This window comes from Xiphophorus hellerii, chromosome 8 (genome assembly GCF_003331165.1).
Source record: "Xiphophorus hellerii strain 12219 chromosome 8, Xiphophorus_hellerii-4.1, whole genome shotgun sequence".
NCBI lineage: Eukaryota > Metazoa > Chordata > Actinopteri > Cyprinodontiformes > Poeciliidae > Xiphophorus > Xiphophorus hellerii.
In genome coordinates, this window is record NC_045679.1 from 19,860,103 (window position 1) to 19,873,426 (window position 13,324).

Sequence of the window (13,324 nt, forward strand, 5' to 3'; positions counted from 1 at the left end):
AGCACCAAAGCAGGCGAGCCAACCACCAGATTAAGGCCTGCCGTCAGCCAATAAACAAACCACCCACACCTGAACACACACCAGCAAGCTCACCTCCTACATATCCCGTGGCCATCCGCTATCTCTGGGCTTGGCTCTGTGGCATAGAAGCCAGCGCTGCAGGAGGACACACACCTCCACTCCTCCATCAAGAAACCTTTTGCACAACGGCTGCACGCCTCAACACCTGCCGCTGATGCCGCAAGAGGGAAAAAAATTGCTCTTAAATTGACTAATTTGTCAAGTATTTTTTAAAAATGCTGTTAATTTTGACACGGATTGCGTCTGTAAGCCTTGACCCCGTTCTCACCTGCGCAGGTAGCGCAGGCCTTGTGACAGGGCCTGCATTCGTCTTCCTGCGCGTCGTGGTAGAAGCCGTCATCGCAGCTCCGTTGGCACCGGTTCCCCTGCAGACTGGAGAGGGTGTAGAGAGCATGTGGCACCGTGACACACTCAGCCAGTCATGTGACACCACAAAACGTGAGTCATCGCCTTCATATTCGCAGGTTCGCTCCTCCAACCCACAGCACGCCGCCACAAGTCCTCACCAAACTGAGTCAGTGAACGCCGCATTCCGGAAACTTCTAACTACGCAATATGTTGTTTTTTGTTTATTTGTTTTTCAAACAGCTTTATGCTTTCCAGTATTGATTATGCAAAATCCAAAATTATTTTCTCTCATTTGGGTAACAGGCGAGCGACAGAGTTATAAAGTACTGTAGCCTGGAGCATTTACACAGGGAGCATCAGTATTCTCATCGGCGGCCGCCGTGTTTACCGTGGAGTTAATTCAAGCATCATCAGAGAATTTGTTTCACCTTGTGCCTGGTTTGCATTCTGTGCAGATGCTGTATGAGGTGCACTTCAAGCAGTTTTCACTGCATTTCTTGCACAGATCTGTGTCTGTGGGGAAAAAATACAAACAATAGACATCAGAACCAAAAATCAACCCATACTCGCATACACCTCTCAACCACAGTTACAGCAGCTGACTGCTTATTAGCATGCTTCATTTCTGCTGAATGAATAACGAAGCCTGAAGAGTTCAGCCAATGACGTCCTTTGTAAATATTCCGAAAGGCAAGAAAAACACAAAGAAACTTTTGAAGGACAAGTCAAAAGTCCAACCGTGGTCCAGGTAATAGTTATCTCCACAGGAGGCTGTGCAGGTATCGGTTCCCTCTGTCAGGTGATGACCAGGAACACAAGAGGTGCACTGGTTGCTGCGACTCCCGCTGCAGCTGGCACATGAAGAGTAGCACCTCTTGCAGCGCCGACGGTCACCCCAGAACCCTTGGGGACACTCTGAGACACACAACCTGATGGACAAACATTAAGATAAGAAGACTCACGACAAGAAATACACTACAAAAAAAGCAATACTCGAGGGCATTCAATATCAGCCAAGCTGGTTTGTTGACCGTCAGTAATGGCTTAACTGTAACACTAGCACCTTTTTTTTTCTTTTTGCAATAAATCAGAGCAAAAAAATTTGATTAACATAGAACTGAAGATTGTTTTTGTTAGATATTATTCTTGTTTGTTGCATGCAGTCAGAGATGTTGTCAAGACTCTGGGTTTTGGGTTGGTTTTGCTTTTCATTTTATTTAGCTTTATGTTTTAGTTCACTTTAGTTTAGCCCTTCATGGTCCTTTTGATATCATTATTTGAGGTATTTAGTGTAATTAGAAGTGCGTTATTACTTTCCTTATTTTCAGTCCTTTATAGTGTTCCTAGTTAGATTTATTCTTTAGTTACCTTAGGTTCTGTCCTTGTTTGCCTGAGTCCATGTCAAGCCTTCTTTAATGACTATAGTTTAATTCTATTTTGTTCTTCTAGATATTTCTTATTTCAGCCTCCCTGCAGTGTTTCTAGTAATGTTTATTTCTTAATTTCATCACCCTAGGTTCAGTTATTCTTCCATGTCCGAGTCTATGTATATCTTCCTTTAGTAATTCTAGTTAGATTATTTCTTAAGTACTTCTAGTTCTTATTTTGTCACTTTAGGTTCAGTTAGTCTTTCTTTAGCAATTCTAGTTAGGTTATTTCTTTTAGATCTTCTAGTTTCTCTAGCTCTATGTTCCTTAGTTCTTATTGTTGTTAGGTCAGCCTTGTTTCTATTTAGGTTCGGTTATGGTTTCCCTCATATCTTTCTCTCCTAGTTCATGAGGTTTTCTTTACTCTTAGTGTCTTTTGTATTAGTAGTAGTTTTCAGTTCCCTGTTTCCTCCCTTTTGTGTTCCCAACAGATCTCCTTAGTTTCCCTGTGCCACCTTCTCCCCGCTCCTGTGCCAACTACTCACACCTGCAATCACTCTTCTCTTGTAGCTAGGCCATTGTTCCAATTACTATTTCCCAGTACTTAAGCTCCTCTTTTTCAGTCCCAACTCGCCAGTCCGTCTTGTTACCTTGTTCACCACGTTGCCAGCCATCACCTTTGTTATCCCTCGTGTCTCCTGTTTCATTGTAATTTTGATTTCCTTGTTTTCCCTGGATTTTGGATTTTGTTAGTTTATTTTCTTCATTAAAATAACATTAACATAAACTACGTCTACTGCCTGCTGCGATTGGGAACACTCCTACACACATCATCACAGATGTCCTCTAATCAGCCTGCTCAAGTCAAAAGCTTTGATGATGAAGCATAAGTTAGGTATCAAGTCTTTTGCAAAAAAATAATCTTCAAATAGGTTGTTGAAAGTCAAATTCAAGACCAAAGTCTTAGAGGCAAGTACAAATCCTCAAGACATTAACCACAAGTTCAAGTCAAATTTCAAATGTTTTCAGCGCTGAGACCAAGCTAAGTCTTAAAAACTTTTGCCTCAAGTGCATGTGACTGAAACTTGCTTTTCAAACAAATCTTCTGCCTAAAACAATTTTTTTAATGTTGTTTATTTATATCAATGTCCGTAAGCATAATTTAACACTTTGCCGTTGGTGGATCTCCAGCCATGAAGGACTGAAACTGCAGGAGGCTGATATATCATTATGCCCAGGATGCACACAGGAACTTACTGTAGGTGTGTCTTTGTGTGTGAACGATTCATAGGTCAAAGTTAAGTGGTTTTAAAATAAATAAAAAAATTATAATGTTTAGATACTGGACTGTAAATAAGTGAATGAAATGCAAAGGAAAACTTTGATGGGCTTTAAGACACCTCAAGGGCCGTACTCAAGCCCACTTTAAAATGTGAAAAGTAAAAACAGGAGGAAATAAGGGTTGATTTAAAACATTGCAGTCTGTATGTAAAAGTGGACATTGTAAGAAAGTGAGATAATAAAACAGTATCATCACTTACCATCTGCATCCACTCACTGTACCAGCATTATGCAATCATGCTAACCTTGAATTGTTCTTGAACTTGAGAAAAAAGTGCAGACATGTGACACACTGCTGTGGGCCAGGCCCGTCACAGCCGTCGTCACTGCATTCTGGGTCACAGGGTCCTAAAGTGGTAAATACTCTCAGAATGCAAGCACAAAAAGCCTTTTGGATTGTTTTGTTATGTGTTCTGGTAAAAAATAATAATAATAACCTGATGACCTGTAATCACATTCTGCAACTATATGACAAAGCTCATAACGTTGCCTTCTGAAAACCCTGAGTTAGGACGTGACTCACCGTCGTATCCTTCTGTGAGATCACTATCCATGGAGGGTTCTGCTGATCGGACTCGCCGATGGCGCATGTGATACGGCTGCTCTGCAGTGCCATAAATCACCAGAGACCACTTCTTCAGTATCCCTGTGAAACAACAGAGAGAAAGAAAAACAGGTTTGTCCCCCGAGGCTGGCGCCGTGTTTCAGCTGCCTCCTCTTGATGTTCAGTGTAAATAGGTCTCACAATGAAGAGATGCTACAAAGAGAAAGAACAAACCTAATTCAGCGCTGTCTCGCTTCTGAGAGGGAGTATCCTTGATTTTCAAAGTCCATTCCCCCGCTGCCTGCTCCCCCCAGGAATGAGCTGTCATGAATTCCCAGTTCTGAAATCCCTCAGTGGAGTTGTCAAGAGGCCTAGAGCAAAACATTACTCAGTCATGGGCATACAAGAACTACTACCATCACTAATTAAGACATGTCTTTAAAGCAACATTGTTTAATTAATAGGGTATTTAATTTGTAATTAGTTCCCCTGGTTGGATTATTGCAACAAAAAAAGTGCTTTTCATGTGATCTCAAAAGTTTTGCTTTTTTATTTTTGACAAATGTAAAACAAATGTGAAGGCTTCTGGAAATTTGAGACCCTGTGCTGACTGGACACGTTTTACAAATCAATTGAAAAGCAGTTTCATATTTGTGGACTAAGCATAGAATCTGTATTTCTTTTTTTTTAAATCAACAAAATCAAGAGTTTGAGGCTATTTTCACAGTCACACCTCCCAACTATTTCAACGTTTTGTTTGAGTTCTAGGTTCTGGTTGAGTTACTCTTGTGATTTGCTATTTAGCTTTCTGTGTGTCTTTTGTGATTTACTGTTTCTTGCGCAGCTAAATGTGTCTCTGTGTTCCTCCATCTCCATTTTCCTCAGTTCTTTTGTTCAGCAGCCTCAAGCTTCTGTTTCATCACACAATGTGATCAAACTCACCTGTCTTTGGTTCCAGTAGTCACCCTCCCTTGTATTTATTAAAAACATTATGTTTATGTTATTTAAGCTAAAGTTTAATCAGGAATACTTTTATAACAAATTTATGTCAGATCATGATTTCTTGGTTATTGTCAAGTTGTCATAACAAAGACATTTTGAATGATGTCAACTTTATATTAAACATGTCATGATTTACCAAATGACACTTTATGACAACAGTCATAAATATTCATGAAGACTTACTCATATTCATGACAGGTGTTATGTCATGTTTATGACGGTGTCATGACAGTCTTATTCACAACCCATCAAATAAAGTGTTACCCTTTTATTTCATGAAACAAAGATCTTAAAATGTTTTGACAAGCTAGTTTTACCATAGCTGTCACTAATTTTTATAATCAAGTCAGTCATGGGACTTGGAGGTTTTAGGATGTTGACAAACTTCAAACTGTTCCCCTTTAAAATTCTGCTTCAACAGAGCATTTCTTTTATTTTTCCAAAGTCAAATTTAGACATTGTAACTTCAGAATAAATGCAAACCTCTCCGTTCAATTACATTCTGCTTTGTAAAGTTTTTTTTTCTTAGTTTTAAAGTCATAACAACAAAATGAAAATATTCATGTTGCTGTTTTAAAATGACTGTTGGTATTGTGGCACTTGCAAAGCAAAGTTTTTACTGAGGTGATACATGTAATAAAAAGTTTGGAGAGCCTCTGAACGAATATATTGGAGCATTAATCCTACAATTTCATCCTGAAATCGTACTGTTCCTTAATAATCTGAGGCAGTGTAAGATTGCTCATTTCTGATCTACATGCACAAGGATTAAGGATAATTTAGAAGATAAAGATAAAGTTTTAGATGAATAAGAAATTAAAAACTACAAGCAGTAGCTTGTATAATGAGATCAGCAGACGCACAGTCCCACCAGGTGTTTGCTAATTTCTGCTGGCTAGTCTGAAGGAGCTGAGTCGTGGGAGAGGGCTGCTCGGTGTGGTGGAAGAAGGTGAACCTCGGTCCACCTAGGTGTTTTATACAGCTCAATGGTTGCCATGGGTCATGAAAGAATTTCTCAAACATTCATGAAAGAATCAGGGCAACACTCCAGGTATTTTAGTGATGAAGGAATAATATTAAAACATGATGTAAAGCTCAGAAAAGTCTTTTTTTTAACATAATACTGCCCCTTTAAGTGTTTGTGTTTCTTATTTATGACGCATTCAGTTCAGTTCAGTTCAGAAAAGGACAAGCTGAAAATAGGAAGCTTGCCAGGAATTAATTTTTTGCAGAACCTTCCCAAAAACCGGTTCCTCTGGAATAACATTTGAGCATCCCTACTTTGCTTTTCCAGGAGTGCTTGCCAAAATCAACTTCTCCCATGGCTGCCATCTGAAGACTAATGGTATAAGCAGTGAATGCTGAGCTCTAAACAAATTTGTTTCCACCCTCAGAAATTCCCTCCCTACCCTTACCCCATCTAAAGCGGATGTGGTACTGTGGTGGTGCCACAGTAGTTTGGATGGAGCAGCCTTCTTGTTACCTGTGAGCCAGCAGCTGTGACACGGTGCCTGCAGGTGACGTGAGCGTGATGGAAAGGTCGCCACGACGGCTGTGAGTGATGGTTACGCGGATGACGACGTGCTCTACATAAACAACGTGCCGCGATGCCGCGCTGGAGCAGCCGGTGGTCTCATACGCAGACGTCAACACTGAGCCAGGATGAATAATTCTGTACGAGACAGACAGGAGGGAAAGAAAAAAAAAACACGAAGCAGCACAGTAAACACCAGAGATGAGAGAGGAGGCGGAAAACAAGAAGCGAGTTGGAAGAGCACAGCACAAGAGAAAATGAAGCTTATTAAAGTGCGTGAGAATCAGCATGTGAACTGAGACAGAAATAGATGAAGTGTGATAGATGAGAAGAAATCAGGGGAAGCCCTGACTCAGAACAAAGAGCTCTCGCAGAGTTGTTGGTGCGTTACCTGCTCAGCTGGATGCCCTCCTCCTCCACACACTCATGCTGTGCTGGGACTTGTTTCCAGCGCTCAGCCTCCTTCACCATGCTCTCAGCATCCAGCAGGCCAAAGCCGTACAGGTGGCTCACTAACAGACAGACATGCACACACAAATACACAACACATTAGCAAGGGGTAGGGAGGGCACAGAGGCTTCTAAAAGATTTCACGTCCCCCCGAGACTCTGTAGGCGTTTATCGCTGTTCTGCTCTCTGTACCTCGTTAGTTTTCAAAACGCTCGCTGCTTTATGGCTCTCCTAAAAAAAGCTAAAAGAACATTCACTGAAACATCAGTCTCGCCTAATCTTTTCTCTGAGTGTTGGAAGGATTTCATGCGGAAGACATCATGTGTTTTTATACCGATATCGGCAAAAACTTGGGGAAAAAAAAATATAACAGAGATATGATGTTACCTTTGTACCCAGCTCCATTATAGTGCCAGTCAGGAGCAACAAGATGATGAGCTTTTGATGTACAGACGATAATGTGCTGCACGTCCCTCCAGGTCAGGAGAGGGCTATGAAAGGTCAGATAGATGGAAACAGAATTGTCTCAGTAGCTATTATAGCTATTGATTTAGACCCTTTGGTCCTGGATATGTGGATGTGTTGTGTGGCATGGAGCTGCTCACTTGGCCTCCAAAGTAAGAGCAATCACCCCAGCAGCCAATGAGGAGGAGAGGGACGTTCCAGACAGAGTCCTGCTGCATCCCTGCTGTGGTCCGAGAGTTATCTGTCAACAACAGCACTAAGTGAAACGATAATAAACTGAAAAGATTGTTTCTTTTGCATCATCATCATTCTGGATAATGAACCTAAACAAATGAAGCCACCTGAGATTGTACGGCTGCTTTTGTTGTCCACTATTTGGTTATGATACAATTTAGTGCTTCTGTTTGAAAATACTCACAATTCTGTAACATGAAGCAACTGTACAGTTGTTCTCGGTCCGTCAGCTTCTCTAATGCCTAAATTCAGATGATCATTTTCTCAAGATCATGGTTTAAAATGTGTTATATTTTAGGTTCATTGATTAATCAAACCATTATTATTTTTCAACAAACTTCCTTAGGTATTGATGACAAGATAACTTATCTCAATCTTTTAGCAATATTAAAATAACTTTTTAAACATCACAGAACTTTCAAATTGGTGATCGACTTTATAAATCACAATTTTTAAAAAAGTTTTATTGCATTGGTGTTGTTGATAAAAGTAATTTCTTTTTTCCTTGAAGAAAACTTGATCTCCAAAGAGATCAAAGAGATTAAGGAAATATTGTTTTTCACAGGTAATGTGGCACATAGCCTCCAACAACAACAACAAAAAACATTTTAGTTTTATTTGGCTACACCATCAAATGGCATTACCTCTTGTGGTCAAAATTTGTGGCTTTCATTTGCTGATATTTCGGGTTTCTGTTGTCAAGGGGATATGTGTTAACAATCTTACTGAGGCTGTATGCATGTGGAAGTCTTTAACTGGGAGCTGCTAATTCTGACGACATTAAACAGCACTTTGAATTCACAGTGAGTAAACGGCTGCTGCAAAGTGGGAGTCTTCCAGAATAAACTTTAGATACATCATGCAAATTTATTTCCACCGAGGATAGAGGCTGGGTGTCTGCTGTGAGTTTCCTTTAAACATAACTTAAAGATTATGCAGAATGGTGTCTGCACACTTGGCTTTTTTGGCACCCCATAGGCGCCCTCTCCAGGCAGGACGTGAGTCCAGGTGTTTGCTTACAGGGACAGCGAAGCTGAGCTCAAACTTTTGAAAAGAAAAAAAGAAAACTTTCTCTCACTTTTGATGTTTCTCATTGTACATGTAGCCATCATTTATTTAAATGGAGGCTTTGAAAGCTGGTGTTATTAGATAGATTTGCGATTGCAGCGTACGGAAAGGCTAACTTTGAAACTCTTTAAAACTGCCACAATGAAAGGTAACGGACTCCTTTCCAGTCACAGATTCTGTCAGAAATTTTGATAACAAAAGATCTAAATGAAGAATAAAATACATTTTATGTATGACTGAAGATAACGGGGGATATTTAAATAAGCAGACAAATTTTAAATTATGAATAACGTTCATGTACATTGCTAATTGACACATTGTTTTGTTTTGTTTAACAACAATCAATGTGACCTAGCTCCAGTGGAATGTGATTGCTCTCAGTAAGTTTGAGTGTTGTACTACCTATTAGTTAATTTTCAGCCTATGCAATACTTTTAATCCTTTTAAGGTTCTTCATTTGGTTTCCTTGTTGTTGATGGAGCAGTTGTTAGTCCTATTACCTCTCATCCATAACCTCAGTTTCTCTTATTTTTTCCCCTCATATAACAGTCAGTATACAGCAAATCAAATTCAGTGACTATCTAAAGGCTGGTCCCTGAGGTTTAACAACCTAATTCCTGACGATTTCTGAGCTCACCATCCTCTTTGTCTCTTCACCACTATACGCCGCTGTCAGTGTGGAGGAGCATTGTTCCAGGTGTTCTGGCCGGACTCCACGGCGACTGACGCTGCTCACAGAAATCGTGTGTATGCTGTTGCTATAGCCATCACAGGAGCAGTGATCGCCTGCTTTCCCTCCATTCCCTGAGGCCCAAACGAAAATTGAGCCCCTTCCATGCCGGCCCTGTGGCGAATTCGAGAAAGAAACCAACACTTGTAAACTATCTATAGTAGAATAAAATGATTTAAAGAGGAATAAACTCTCACGCTCTTTCTCTTACTGTTTCAACGGCAGTCTGTAAAGCGAGACGAGCAAGGGGTCCAGGTCCCTCTAAAGTGGCTCCGTCATCATCTGGCCCCCAGCTGGCTAAGTATATGTCAATGTACTGTGGCCTGAAATTCAGTGATACAGCTTCCACAATATCTGTCACGTCGCCTCCCAGCATACGAATGCCTAAAGGTAATTTTGAAGCAAAGAAAAAAGAAAATAAAAGAATGCTTGAATCTACTGCAATTCCTCAGGAAGACCTTCAAAATGCTTCTTTGAAGCCTTGTCGTGGACTTGCCTCCTATGCGTGCGCGGAATGAGACTCCGACTGTGCACAGAGAGTTATTTGCGGATGCAGCCACCGTCCCCGCACACTGAGTCCCATGGCTTCAGAGAAAGGAGGAGCACATCAGAACATGAGGTTAGATGCATATGCATGAAAAGAAGACAGAGTATTTCCGTGACATCAGTGCAGGGACAATGCAAAACTTTCAATTTCCATATCTATACATGCATGTAATTACAGAGAAAGAGAAAAAAAATTACTTAGAAAATTTAATTAGAGCAGGTGTTACGATGGGGACGCTGCAAAGCACAAGCAAACGTGAAAGTTAGAGGTAAGGTGTACTCACAAGTCGGCTGCATTCTTGGAATATTTGGGAGTCGGGTCTTGATCTTGTTCGTTTACATCACAGCTGGCAAGTGGGTCCTAAATCAAGTGAATAGTAAGAAGCAGCACATAGCAGCTGCCAGCAGCTATCTGTCTCTGTTTCATCAGACAAATCACAAAGAGCATTATTCACCAGCCCACCACACAGCTAAGTGGATCAGACATTTAATGTCAATTCCAATACTCTTAACCGGCCTTTCTAAACCTTTGGCCCGCGAGCTCCTGACTGCAATATCTGTCTCGGCTCCTTGCTCTTTCACTTAAAGCTCAGCCAAATTGCTTATGATTAATGTCCCCTTCCTGAAAAGAGCCTCCCATCCCAGGGCACTTACATAATTTGGCTTCAGATTTGGATGCTCTTTCTCAATGCCATCATCTAGGACAGACACCACCACACCCTTCCCGGTGTAGCCTCTCCTCCAGGCCGCTGTGATGTTCATACCAGTCTGGCAGCCACTGGCCTCACTACAGCTCTGTCAGGCACATTAGCATATTCAACTTGGATTATTTTTCTGGCTTTAGTTGGTTTTGTTTCAGAAACAAACAAAGAGGGGGAAAAAATGACATACAGTGTACCACAGGTCGTTCCCCAAAGGCCAACTAAAATGCATGTTGTGTTTGAAGGCAGACTGATGAAGATCCCTTCTCACCAGGTCATGACCACAGAGGCGACTTCTTCTGGAGGTTCTCTTTACTCTCTTTAATACCACCTGCTGCTGGAGCCATTCCACCTGAAAAGCAACACGGGTAATTAGGACAGATGCAGACAATTGTTCTATCTATTTTACAGAGAATATCTCTCCTTTCTGTCTGTCTTCCCTCTGTCTTCCCTGGTTAACCCTCCCACAGTCACAGGGGTAAAAAAAAAAAAGACCAGTGCAGATGTGTGAACGTTTCTCTCAAAAGAATATTAAATGACATCATCACTTGCCTTGTCTACTTGCCTTGTTTTCATAAATTTAAACTTGTAAACAGGGCAGACAGAAATAAATGATGCAAACAACATGGGGCTCAGTCAGCTAAATGTTGGGTGGGAGAGTTGAGTCAGCATGACTATAATCATTTTTTGTGACATCATGACCACGCTGTACCTTTTCAACACATTTCCCAGCAGCTACAAAAAAAAGTGTTTTTGAGGAGGAACAAAAAGGTTCTTTGTTTTATTTCCATTCTCCCACACACGAACCCAGACAGACAACAACCTCAAAATGCTTTTCAAAGGATTAAGGCCGATGCAGAAGGCCTGAGGCAAGAGAGCTTTCCTTCTGTTCCACTTTTTTGTGCAACAAACAAACAAAAAAACTATTTGTTAGGGTTACTCTTGTTTTCCTTCTTTTGGCATTATTGCAGTCCAGTCCAGTTTCAATGTTTCGTTTTTTTGCTGAAAGTGTTGCACAGCTTATTGCAGTACTAAAGGTCAACAACATTACAAAGGCTTACAATGAAGATAAATATGCTTAACCCCCATAATCATGTGAACTTATTCTGGTACACCTTAGTGAATCCCCACAAAAAAAACAAAAAAAATGCTGACATTAATATTTCAAAAGAGTCTTCCATCTGCATTGTATTACATTACTTTACCTTTGGGTCCTTTGCAAGGTGATTTGTCACTTCTTTGTTGAATTCAGCTGAGCGATTTGCTGTCTGCTGGTGACGGACGCTGTAGTAACCCTTCAAGTCTCCAATCTGGTGAAACAAATAAAATCCACTTAATAAAACCTATCTTTTTCCAGATAAATGTCTTGCTCTTCTCCAGGCTGTGTTCTAAATAGCCGCTGAATAATTAAAACAGTTGTTGGTGTCTTTCATTCGGTGGCTACCTAACACCTGTGATAGTTTTTCAGGTAACTGAAACATGAGCCCGGGACTCGAGCCGCACTGCTGTCTGAGTTTGCCTGAAACATGCACACTCAGACAAAATGATGTCAGCAGATTTTTTTTTCAAACTCTTTTATGCTTTATTAAAAAAAAAAAAAAAAATCATTGGCTTGCCTTTTTTCACAAGAGAGATGACATAATTGCCTTACTTTATTCCCTTGTGGCTCTGTTGGTAAATTTACTCTGAATTTTTTTTCCCCTGCCTAGCTCTATAAAATAGTGTATTTAGCTTTAATTGAGTGTTAAGGTGCATTTTACTTTCAGCAGATCCAAAACCTGAAACTGTCATTACAGAAGCCAACTCGAGGGAGTAGTTGAGTTTTATAGACATAGTTTATTTATTTGATTAATACATTATTTACATGGTCTTGCTGTGGGTCTCAGAACCTTGCATAAAACAGTGATAAAGTTCAGGATTTTATTCCCATGAGGTTTTTATGCTAAGCAACAATTAATCTTTGATGGTGTGAACACGAGATGGGGAACAAATTTTGATTATTAATAGTAGCTCTACTATTTCCTTCAGCTCCACAAACGTCTCTATTGTTTGAACAAAGATATTATTATTATTGAAAATCTTCATTATGTTAGTTCTTCATAGATCTAAAATAACGCATTCAGTTTCTATCCAGACATTCACAAAAGGAGAAATGTTTTGCCTCTTTAGAAAAATGTAATAAAACATTTAGATTTTATATTATTCCTTTACATAATACTGGAGTATTATTGGAAGGTTTTGTCTTAATAAAAATGTGTCGGTGATGTTAAAGCTGCTTCTTTCACGGTAACTGACTGAAGCAAGAAAATACGCTTTGTATTTCAGCACACTCACCTGACCCATGTTTGTAAAGCCATATTTCTCTGCTATCCTCTTCACAGATTCAGGGTCCCCTCTAACTTTTATTGCCCAGTCATTGGTGTAAATAGTAGCATGACAAAGCTGCAGGAGAGTTCCCATCCACAGGGTGAACAAATGTCCCATTACTGCTCTGATCAATTGCAGTCTCCTTCCTGTCGAAGATTCATGCGTTGTTCTTGCAACCGGTTTGGCTAAATCTACTTCTCATTGCTGAGAAAAAAAAAACACAAATAAAAGCCTCCTCTCAAAGCCCTGAAGGAATAAAAGGGATGGTGGCCGACTGAAGCTGTCAGGTCTCGACTCTGGTTAACTGGTAGAGATCACCTATCAGATTACTTGAACATGGGATCTACGGATTACCTAATCATGTCAGCCCCTTTGAATGACCCTTCCTGTATGTTGCTCTACACAGTGTGCAATTTTGTTTCCCCGTTCAGGTTCAGTTTTAACAGACTTTCTGCATTTTCAACCTAGTTTCTGATGAACCACAGAGGCTTAAAGGTCTGTAGTAACGACAGCATCCGCCATTTAAAAATAAAACCTTCACATAAT

At 40.4% G+C, this 13,324-nt stretch overlaps 1 protein-coding gene across 1 annotated transcript in view; it reads right to left on the reverse strand.

Moving 5' to 3' along the window:
- pcsk5a (proprotein convertase subtilisin/kexin type 5a) overlaps positions 1–13,067 on the reverse strand; it is a 33,018-nt gene extending 19,951 nt beyond the window's left edge. The window contains exons 1-19 of the mRNA XM_032569952.1: positions 12,746–13,067; positions 11,617–11,721; positions 10,602–10,763; positions 10,365–10,505; positions 9,995–10,071; positions 9,661–9,749; positions 9,376–9,548; positions 9,072–9,278; positions 7,273–7,373; positions 7,055–7,158; positions 6,609–6,729; positions 6,167–6,355; positions 3,916–4,052; positions 3,661–3,783; positions 3,383–3,485; positions 1,168–1,358; positions 858–942; positions 350–453; positions 94–232 (exon numbers count right to left, since the gene is read on the reverse strand). Of these exons, the coding sequence (XP_032425843.1) occupies positions 94–232; positions 350–453; positions 858–942; positions 1,168–1,358; positions 3,383–3,485; positions 3,661–3,783; positions 3,916–4,052; positions 6,167–6,355; positions 6,609–6,729; positions 7,055–7,158; positions 7,273–7,373; positions 9,072–9,278; positions 9,376–9,548; positions 9,661–9,749; positions 9,995–10,071; positions 10,365–10,505; positions 10,602–10,763; positions 11,617–11,721; positions 12,746–12,895 (2,501 nt within the window). The 5' untranslated portion in view covers positions 12,896–13,067. The remainder of the gene's footprint in view (positions 1–93; positions 233–349; positions 454–857; positions 943–1,167; positions 1,359–3,382; positions 3,486–3,660; positions 3,784–3,915; positions 4,053–6,166; positions 6,356–6,608; positions 6,730–7,054; positions 7,159–7,272; positions 7,374–9,071; positions 9,279–9,375; positions 9,549–9,660; positions 9,750–9,994; positions 10,072–10,364; positions 10,506–10,601; positions 10,764–11,616; positions 11,722–12,745) is intronic.
- Between the last annotated feature and the right edge of the window lie 257 nt (positions 13,068–13,324).